General features: G+C 38.2%; 1 protein-coding gene across 1 annotated transcript; it reads right to left on the bottom strand.

Moving 5' to 3' along the window:
• Positions 1-2,103: 2,103 nt before the first annotated feature.
• Positions 2,104-10,519, bottom strand: LOC140241288 (uncharacterized). Its single transcript, XM_072321039.1, has 9 exons — positions 10,391-10,519; positions 9,185-9,248; positions 8,277-8,378; positions 7,070-7,183; positions 6,610-6,651; positions 4,562-4,689; positions 3,853-3,953; positions 2,755-2,896; positions 2,104-2,259 (listed from the first exon to the last, which is right to left on the bottom strand). Exons 1-9 carry the CDS (start codon positions 10,517-10,519, stop codon positions 2,104-2,106), a joined length of 978 nt encoding a protein of 325 aa, XP_072177140.1.
• Between the last annotated feature and the right edge of the window lie 838 nt (positions 10,520-11,357).

Genomic DNA, 11,357 nt, shown 5'->3' with positions numbered 1-11,357 from the left:
ATCTAACGATACAGTCTTGTAGATTACATTGGCCTCTACCTTAGCGCAAATTTTCTCGAGAATCGCGCGATCCACGACCGAGATCTGAAGGGGTGGGCCAAAAAGGACCCCCGGTGGTTTTAAGTCCCTCAAAAAACCAGGTGGGATTAGGGTTAACAGTATTTACCAAACCATGTATAACAATTTGAAAGACATGCACACATTGTTTAGCAATCTCAAGGCACAAATCCATATCCAAGAATAAGGAGCCACTGAACATTTTACTTTCAAACACTTGCATCCTCAGTAACAAACCTGCTGATTTAGTACAAGGTAGGCATTGAATATGTAAACTCATGTTGCAGTTAAACCTACAGTATCCCACTCAACAGGTGTGGTATTATTAAAGCTGAAAACATTTACAGGGAGTTAAAAACACCTTTTTCATGAATTATATTTCTAAATAATTCATATTCCAATCATACAGCTATTATCAGGTTTATGAAGGAAATAGGTAACAATAAAGGAAGTTACAGAACTTTTCAGACCTCTTTTTCATATCTGATCACACTTGCACATTTGATCATTTTGAAATATTTTCAGGAAATTTATACATACTATTTCTTTTCGAATCTGCACAATCAAGTTCAATGCAGATGATTCAAACATGAACAATTCACATATCTCATGGAATTACTGTATAACCAGAACTGTTTGTATACACTATAATTTCACAAATTCCATGAGAGCCAAGATTTGCAAAATTAGAATGCACACAAAAAGTTCTCGTCTACACTGTATGCATTGAATGCCAGTGGCAATTAATGAAAATTTCATGCTGCAAAAGAGGCCGTCAGCTCCAATTCACGGAAACTTCATGCCACAAAAATACCTTGCTTTACAGTATGCATGGAAGATAAATATTCAGCATATCTCAAGGTAGGAATACTGCAATTAGTGTCAATATTGTATCGCCTTCATCTTTAGTGGGAAAAATATCATTCATGCGTGTAATGACATCTACTTTTCTAGGTGGGATTAGGATTCTAAAACTCCCAGAACTAGTGCATATTGTATGCCAGAATATTGTGAAACTATCATTCGTTGCACATACACCATCATGAAATAATACTATGGAAGAAGTCTCCACCATAGGGCCCGGCCTTAGGGCATTTTTGTAATGTCTACCGCTAGTGTAATCATAATGGCTGCACAAGAGCCAACAGCCACTGTACAATGTACATCATTCAGTATCACACGAGTAGAGAAGGAGGTTTAGTCACCGATGCACACAAAATCCACCATTCGCGGTAAAAGTCTGTCTACATCCATTACAGCAGAGCGTGTCATGGCATAATATGTTGAGAAGTAAGTCAAATCTAGCTGTTTGACAAAGAGTTACCTTCCTACATCTGGAACGTACTGATACAATCATATACAGTGGGATATTAGTTTACTCTAACTTTTGAAATTCGCTCCACATCTTGAGTATGGAAAACTATCAAGAAACCCGGCTAAACTCTACAACTGATATTCTTCACAGAAATAGACTTGCACTAGAAATCTCTATCTTCAGAACCAAGTACAGTTTGGCTTTTCTTACTTCACTGACTTCATACGCTCTCTGATTTATAGAGAGTCCTCTACTTTTGTAGTAGAAATTGGTAAGAAAATGGCTTTCAATTGTAGGTTTGAAAAATGGATAATATCTTCCCTGACACATCCAAGTTAGCTCACAGTACCTGCAAGAACAGACTGAGCAGTATAACAGGCTTTCCCTAAATTAGTGGCTGTTTAGTTGGCACTGCTTTTGACGTGGTCTGCTCTCAAGAACATCTGCAGATGACTTTGCTGGACTCCACGATTCAGCTTTGCTGTGCTCACATATAGACCCACAGCCGGTCCCCACATGATGTTATTTGAGCAGTGCACCCAAATCTTGTGCCGACAGAGGAGCATCTGTGGATCCACACCTTTCCAATCAAACACCAGCAAATGAAATGGCCACTTCTTCATCCTCACCGTCAAGAGAACCGTCTGCATCTATAATGTGGAAGTGACGCCACTCCGCACTTGCAATACAGTCAGCATGTAGGTCACACATATGATGCGGAGGGTTCCGTCCTACGTGAGGGTGGCAAGGTCAGTGTACCGCCTGGCCTCCTCCGTCTCCGCGGTGAACTGCCTGGGGTCAAAGGTGATATTGTTCCACTCCACTACTTCCCCGTTCTCCCCTATTCTCAAATCTGACGTCTGAAAGATCATGCCGTTCATCTCCGCCTGCAGAATCAAAGTAAGATGAACAATTCTATAATAGTAAAATTTAACGGTTCCTGCAGGCATATGAGAACTATGTTTGCCTTTAAAACTATGACCAATATGTGTTATCTTAAAGCTGCAGTGTGTGGATCATTTGAACAGAAACTTGCCCACTATTTCCATCTTTTATTTTATAATAATTTAATCATGTGAACCAGTTGCCTCCATCGGCATTAAAACTCTTCCCTTTCGTTAATACATATTGGCCTGAATTAAATTACATGTTGTAGTTGGTTTAAATGAAATGCATGGTTCAAGTCCACAAGCACAAACAAGCTTGAAATATGTATACCTTGCACATGCACGTGTCAGCGTGCATTTATTATTGGATGTCTGTTGGGAACATGATATGTAACACGCATATATACACACTCACAACTTGTATAAACCATGGACTAAACTTAAGCTACCTTGTGAATTCTTGTCAATGGTTCACACTTATTTGTTATCCCATACCTGCAGCGTCTTGATCATTTCAATGGTAACAGCAACCAGGTATGGAGCCTGTGGCGTCTCAATCACAAGGGTGCTACTGCTGTCGTGGGTCACGGAGTAAAGTTCATAGGTCACATAGAGGTCATCCTCAGCTTTTGTCCACCTGAGACAAAAACAATCCCAGAAATGATAGACTCTACGGAGTTGAGAAAAGGCAGCTACCTGTAAGTAATCCCTTTTCAAGAGTAGGTCTTGATATTTTACAGTGATTGATATTCTATATAGATGGCAATGTAATGATTAATTCATGAAACTTGGTTCATGTGTCTGTATAATGAACACAGTGCTTTTCCAAATCACAATAGCTTTTCCATTTTACTGTTTCAAAGAATTGATTACTGAAACAGTACACTAAATATACACACAAAAATGGGTTATGCAACAACATTACATCCATTACATGGAGAAAATGTGCTTCGGCTTAGAATAAATCTGAATGAAAAATGAAGAATGGCATGACATCATACCACTGACAGCTTAGAGAAGATAAGACACCTACTCACTGTGGAAACTGGGCCAGCAAAAGCATAGAAAGGGTTATGAAGCCCACTTAACAAAGCAATTGTATCAGTTGAGTGAACATTGTATTTTAAATGGACAATGAGAAATGTGTGTGCTTAAAATGGTACATGTGTATGAACTGAAACACAATGCCCACATTCATATGTTGCTTGGTGCCTAAATGATGATGATGATGAACAGCATTTTACATAGCGCCATTTTTCTCTAAAGAACACTAAAAGGCACCTGGCTTCCACATTATGTCACATACAGTGTATTATCTACCAGGTTGCTGAAATGAGACAATGCTTGGCATGTTTATGTCCAGTGCAGCTTATAGCATCTGTGTTGTAACAATGTAACTGAATGGATGGGTCTCCTCAAATTAAACATTGCACAATACAACTCAGAATCACAAAGACATCTCACTGTACAAACCACAGTTATGGTCTTGAACTTTTGAAATGTGTAATAGCATGACAAGGAAAATGCTCTGTGGGTATAACTGGGAAATGTGGCAAAGCTTTTGACAAAGTGAGCAGCAAATTTTTCTGTCACCTCTTTATCTTCCTCCATGAGATGAAATACTCCTTCGTGTAGACCTGCAGCCGCATGCCTCGCTTGCTGGCACGGAGGGTGAACTTCGTCCCAGTGGGGAGCTGTTGGAGACAGAGCCACCAAAAATATTACGCATTATCATCAACAAAGGACGTTTTAGCGGCGCATTAAAACCATGTATTGTCGTCTGCTCAATTTTTTTATTGTGCAATACGAGAGCACATTGAACGAAATGCGTAGGCTAATGTACCAATTCCCCATAGGCTACCTTTGTTACTGACGTTCAATAATACACCGTATTGCATTGCCTCATCTTTTGCACCTAAAAGGTCAAAGCCACTCATTACACAATGCAGAGATTGCCTGGAAAGAGAAATATGCTTGGTACTGCTTAGAGTGACTAGTTCGGCTCATAGTTCCAATGTAATGTTTACCACCAAGAGTGCATTCCATACTCCTAAAGCATTGGAAAGACCTCTTCAGTTAGCAGATTAGACATAGTTTGAGCTGATTAAAACGCCATAGTGTAATTATGAAAGGAGATAATCGCACGATCATAATCAATGTTCCATTTTTTGTTTTCCATACAGAAGTCTAGCAGGTTCCCTACCCCTTTTCTTAGAACATCATACTGGAAAACACATACCAAGAGTTACACCAAATGGTGTCTTTAAGAGAGAAAAAAAAATAAAGGATTTCTGTAACTTACCTTCAGGCTTCCAATTAAGAGCTCTTTTCTCAGCTCACAGTGCTTGAAATATGCAGTCATGTAGTCCTCCATACAGTGACATACTGACATGTAGGACAGGGAATCCAGGAAGCCTGGTTCATTGTGATCTACAGGTGAAAAGATCATTGAGAAAAAGAAATGCTGCATAAACAAAAATGTAGAACAATACAACAACAAAAAACTGTGAAGACTATCATTAATCAGGCAATAAAATCTTTGTATAAAAGCTGGGTCAGACATATACAGAGATCATAAGATAGTAACTTAATGTAACAGCTCCGGCATTCAACTTTATGGCATTAACCACGACACTATCTTGAACTTGACGTCAGGTTTCCCATTCTCTTTTTAAGATGTTACCCTCTCTTGTGAACCCCCCAAATAAAATAAAAACAACAAACAAACAAACAAATTAGTTTGCTGAATTAAAGATAAGACTTGGGAGTTGTACTAGTTCAGGTTACATTTTAGGTCAAATTTAAATCATAAGTTCAGAGGTGGGAAATACAATCTAAACAAGTATTTCTAATTTTTCCTGTTGATTCTGAGAATAGTATCCATTATGTTATTGCTCAATACAGACAGAGAATGTAATGTCGCAATATCTGAGTTACAATATGCCTGTATTGAGAAGACAAGAAATGCTTGGTGGAAGCAAGCCATTGTCATGTTACTGTGCAGGCTGCATTCTATGAACTTTGTACAGAAATTAATCTTATGAGGAAATACGACATGATCCAAGTGACAGCTACTTCCTTTGAAAGGATATCCACTTCAAGAAGAAAACTGTTGATGAATGCAGCCAGGCAGTGTAAAGTCAGAGTTACACTGGACATAACAGTAAGAAGGTTACAACTACCAAGGTATTTCAAAAGTTGAAGTTCTTAAATACAGTGTCATCTAGGCTCCCATGACTTTTTATGTATAGTCATACGCTTGTCATGTTGATCATACAATGCTGAACATCTCCTTTGTGCACTAATTATGACTGATTTAAATTTTTTTGAAAGATATGTTTTTCCTTATTTGTTTCCTTTTAATCTGTTTGCAATTCTTCAAGGATGCTCTGTTAACGTGCATCAAAAGAAAAGAAACAGATTTTCTATCAAAAAACAAAACAAAAACAAAAGGAAAAAAACAAACAGCTCGATAGTTGTATGTAGAAAGACAATGTGATTTATACATCAATGAAATGACTATCACATGACCAAGGTGGGGCCATTTTGAGGTCCCAACAATGTCCTACTTTATGTCACACTACACCATCAAACTGTGAAATCTTTGTACTTTGTGTGCATTTTCTCTCAAATTTCTACAATTTGCTCATTAAGAATTATTGATATAATACATTAAAAAATGTTCCTTTCTGGGGAAAAAAAAAATCTTTCAGTCAAAACTACTTTTATCTGTAATATGTTGCATGTGACTGAAGTTGATTTTGCTTGTATGGGGGGGGGGGGGGTAGAGAATGGCACTGTGCATGTTTACAGGAAATACCAAATTGGTGATCATTTACATACCATTGGATACATATGAGCCAGAATATTTGTTTACACTGGCTGACGTGGAGGAAATATGCCATGCCAATTAACAAAAACACCAGGAAATGATTCAGGAAATTATGCAATAAACAAAGTTACGTTTCACTTTCTCTCTGTGAATAGCATGGTATTTTTTTTTCTACAGTAATGAGAGATACTGTAAAAGTGGAAATTTTTGCAGTGTTGAAATTTTCGCACATTTCGCGTAACCAAAAACTACCACGAAAATAAAAGCATGCGAATATTTTTGCTAGCCATATGTTCCTGTGCATGATGTCTTGATTCCGCAGAATTAAAAACACGCGAAACTCTTCTTACCCGGCCAAGCGCGAAAAATTAGTCGCGCAAAAACATCCACTTTTACAGTAATTGCATAATGACTTTTACAAGAATTCTTATATTCAGTACCATACATGTATTACCACATACAAAGGAGCTGTAATAAGTAGCATGGTGGAGAAGTTGAATGTTCTGAAATAGACTTACCTTCCAATTTTGTTAACTGCTCTGGTGATGGACTAAGTATGCCTGCATTAAAATGAAAACAGGAAGTTAAAGTAATGCATAAAAATACACCGTAAATAAACAGGTCTCCTTGATGTACATATATTGATGCAGGGCAAGGGGAGGGTGGGTGTCTATATTAAAAATAACAATAAATTGAGTAAATATCACTATTCTACAAACTAGATATTTTAAATGCCTTAGACCATGGGGATGATAATTATATCAAAAAGTAACAGCAACAAATAATTCTGTGATCATGGCATGCAAATACAAACCTACTCTACACAGAGCTGATTCTTGTAACATACATTATTTCAGGTTGTCATTTCCATCAGCTTCCACATCACTGAAATTCTGTGTAATGGTGTGTCGGTGTGCAAAGGTATACTGGTATAGATGATGGAACGAATGAAATCTTGACGTGTAGTGCACCACTGACCTTGCATTATCTGGGATCTTGCCTGTAGGCAGGTCAAATACAGGGCCACTGGGTCGTTTACTATGTCCTGCTTCTCCAGCTTGAGGTCAAAGCACCACTTCTGCAGACTGAGGCCTGTGGCAAAAGTCAAAGGTGAGAATATAAGACAATATTCTAAACAATTCTCTGCTTTTGTATCTACTTTTTTTTTGTTCCGTATGTCTTGAGTGGAGACTAATCCTTGTCAAATATGAAGTATTTATCAAAAACAAACAAACAAACAAACAAAAAACAACATAACAAAACACAGTACATTTCTGTAACGATACTAATAGCATGTTCTTCTTAGTTGTAGCACCACTGTTCCCAGGGATCTTGTTACAAGTATCAGTACAAGTACTGGTACTGGTATCGGTATTGGTACTATTTTTACCCCTCACTGCCAGAAAACTAAATATCAATGTGGGTCAAGATGGACAGTATATAATGGACATTCAACATTTTTGTCTACAGATGTTTGTTCTGTGCAAGATTTATAATTAGGACCCCCTGTTTAAAGAAGAGTCTTGTCTCCTATAATATTACAAGTGAATATTATGGTGCACAATGTTAGCCCACAGTCTAGAAGATAATCTAATATCGAATATTCAATACCAAAATCTTCATTATTTGAAAGTTACATTGGCTTTTTAGTTTTCTGATTTATTCAAATGGTAAAGATTTGAATTAATGTAATAGACTATACTGATATTTGTGACTACTTGTACCTTAAAATCTAACAACACAGTACTTAACGCTGCACGAAAAGATGTCCATTCCTTTTCCAACACTAAGTTGTAGTAATTCTTAATATCCATATCTCATTGTTGAAGCAGTGGAATATCCTTAAAAACAAAACATGCACTTTTTAAAGGTAATATTCAGATTAAAAATATATGAAGAGTTTGTTTGCAAAAACAGATAAGTCCATTTTTGAAGATTTCGAAGTATGGTCTCTGTCATAAAGTACAAAATAATACATTTTAAATGATATATTGGTCACTACATATAGAAATACATTTTTGAAGTTATGGTCAAAAGAAGCAAAAATTATTCTCTTTATTTTTCTTGACCTTTAATCGCAAATATCTCCATTTGGCAAATATGGACTTATCGGTTTTTGCGAACAAACTCTTCATATACACATGTATGTGTATATAATGTCCTCACAGTACGACATAATCTTAACCTTTTGAGTTGGTTTTGATATGATCGGAGCATTTATATTTCCTTATGGGGGTGTGCAGTCCCTCGCAGATTCCAAAATGTTTCAGGCTGCTTGCCTTCATATCTGGGGAAGAAAGCAAAAAGAGAGAAGAAAAGCAGATAAGGTAACATATGTAGAAAGTATATTAATGCTATACATGACTAGACATTGCTGTCAGTCAGTGGCAAGCTTAATGTATAATGTAGAATGCCCAGTTTTGTCAACAGTACCACGTAGTCTCACAGACATTCTGGGGAATTATTAACTGAGAGGTAACTAATCACAAATGAAATTCCCGGCTATAGGCATTAATACCAGTTCGTGAAATTCAGGGCAATTCTAATGCATTATTGAGGAGATGCATGTGTGTTAATGCAGCTCAGCTGCAGAGACTTGGGAGTTGCTTTATTTGAGTAGACAATAGGCCTTTACTGTGCTTTTCTTTTGTCTTGTCCAGGCAATACATAATTTGGAAGTAACCAAACTTTCTTTCTTTTTTCCAAACCTACATCAGAATCAGGGTGATTTGGCAGCTCTGCAATACTACAGCTGAGCTTATTAAACAATTGATCATTCTGCATATCCTCATGGAAAATAATATCAAATAATTATCTCACTCTCTCTTTTTTTTTTTAATCTGTTGTAGTGCACATGAAGGACTGACTAAAATGAAGATGACATTCTTGAGAAGAAAGACATCAAAATAATTGCTTTCCTAGAAAGTCAACAGCCATGGTCCTTGACAAAATACAAATGATAACCCCCATATAAAATCAAATGAAAATATCCTCTTCTAATTTCTTTATTTCTGAAGCTCATGAAGCCCATCTGCCTATCTTAATCCTATCCCGCCCCCGCCCCCCCCCCCCCATATTCATTATCCTGCTCACCGAGGGCTTTGGCAACCTTTCTTAGAAGCAATTCTGCAGAAACCGTCTCGCCTAAGACCAAGACCTGTAAGAATGGAATGAAAATGTTATAGAGTGGGTAGTGAAAATCCTGTGATATCATTGTTAAGAAGTGTGTGTTGATTTTTACTGGCCATATGCTGCCTCACAGAGAACAGCCACTGTAAACATGATGATAAACATGCTATCGTGTACACACTTATGAAGTTGTAGCAAGAGTTCGTGCATGCGTACTTGTAGCAAAGGTTTTGAATTGAACTGAATTGAACTGAATTGATGAGGTTTATCGACTTGTTCCTGAAATTTGCAGCCCAGCGGCTGAAATACATTTAGTTTACAGAGTACATATATAGATAAAAATCAAAGTGCTTCACAAATAATAAGGTATTTACAATAAACATAGATGCGCACTAAAAAAAAAAGCAAAAAAAAAAAAGCAAGTATTCATACTCAATTGAGTAAGAAATGCTTAGTATTGGCCATGGCCCATGCATCCTCAACATGTCTGTAAAGCAACAAAGTAGGCCTACAAACTTTTATTAATGCAATGCCATGGTGCAGCGCCTAGTTTTCTTCTTACGCTGAGACCTGAATACATAGTCATGATGTGTTAACATGTGATGTCCCTTTTTAATCAATCTTGAAAAAATGGTTACAAAGACAGGCAGCCCTAGCCTAGTGCAGGACCTGAACACGTTAACGTTAATAGAGGTTAACACTTCTAAATAGAGAGAGTGGCTGTATTAGCTGTATGTGGCTCGGCGACACGACAGGGTCGGATTGCATTGCCATTGGGTCGTCAATTTACTGATTTACTTCTACGGCACGGGATGGGAACCCGTTTACATTTCACAACTTTGTTTTCATCTCAGCAACAGTTATGATAATTGTACTTCTTGTAGATCTATAGAGTATAGATACCTAGTTAACTGTTAGATCGCCTAACTAGACCTAGAGGGCCTACTGCACAATGCAATGGGATCACGGGACCGTAGCCCGACTGCAAGGCAGCTGCAGCGGAGCGCCCCGGGTCGGGGCGGGCTTACAGCACTGCAGTGCGCTGCTGGTCTGGTAATCTAGCTCGGCTCGATCGAGTACGTGCGACAGAGCAGAGCAGGGAGCGACAACGTCCGAGAAAGTTTTTATTTTCCGCAAGATGTCATTGGTCGACGTTACATCGATACTAACCTTGATTTCCGGCTTGTCTTCATCATAAGTGAAGACAGATATTTGCTTCTCAAGTTCTAGTACAGGCCACTTGTTAGTATTGTCGTCAAGGACATCAATTATGTCGGCGTTCGACTGAGAGGCACCCATCTTGCTTGTTTACTGGAGGAAAATATACGTGTTCTTCCGCTAGATGGCGGTCTATTATCTTTGCTCTACAATCATCTCTACACTCGATCGTGCTTTGGTTTGGGACGTACAGGTCCACTGGACCCTAGTGGTTGAGAGGTCAGTGGTCTGAGCTAGACGTCCACGACTCTTTCGCTCTTGGATCGACCAAAATACCAGTAATTGCTCGATTTCCTCAATTCGGACTTCAATGAGAAACACGTGAATGGCGTGTTTTACGATTATTGATGATCTAATAAAACATAGAAAAGAAAAACTTGAGTCACTCATGAGCCCCCCGCCAAAGACGGAGCATAGCTCTCAAATACTGAAAGGCAATTCTGTTAAATCCATCAAGAACGAGAAATACAAAAACGAAACCCAACTCTCAAAATACATCTGGAGCCTGAAAGACAAACGCGCAAATTTCACACTGACATGGTACATCCAAAAAAAAGTCAAACTTAACTCTGAGAAGGAGTGGCCTGTGCAACGTCTGCCTCGATGAGAAGGCCATCATCATCCGAAACAAAAATGCACTCGATAAAAGGTCCGAACTTATATCCAAAATAAAATGCAGACACCGGAAAAGAAAAACCATCCATGCGTCAAACCGATGAGCACAGAAACACACCACTTTGTCAGTCTGCCTGAAGATCGCGACAGCGTGAAACCGCCGGTAGCAGACAAGGCACCAAAACAGGTATACGCCTGCTTTACAACATCGAGCACTTTTCAATCCTCAACAAACGATATATTCCCGATATATCATTATCATCATCATCAAAAACAAAACTGAAAACAAAGTTCATGCTGCATT

This window comes from Diadema setosum, chromosome 17, assembly GCF_964275005.1.
Source record: "Diadema setosum chromosome 17, eeDiaSeto1, whole genome shotgun sequence".
In the NCBI taxonomy this organism is placed as follows: Eukaryota; Metazoa; Echinodermata; class Echinoidea; order Diadematoida; family Diadematidae; genus Diadema; species Diadema setosum.
Note: the sequence above shows the minus strand (reverse complement) of the source record. Positions and strands in the feature narration are given on the sequence as shown.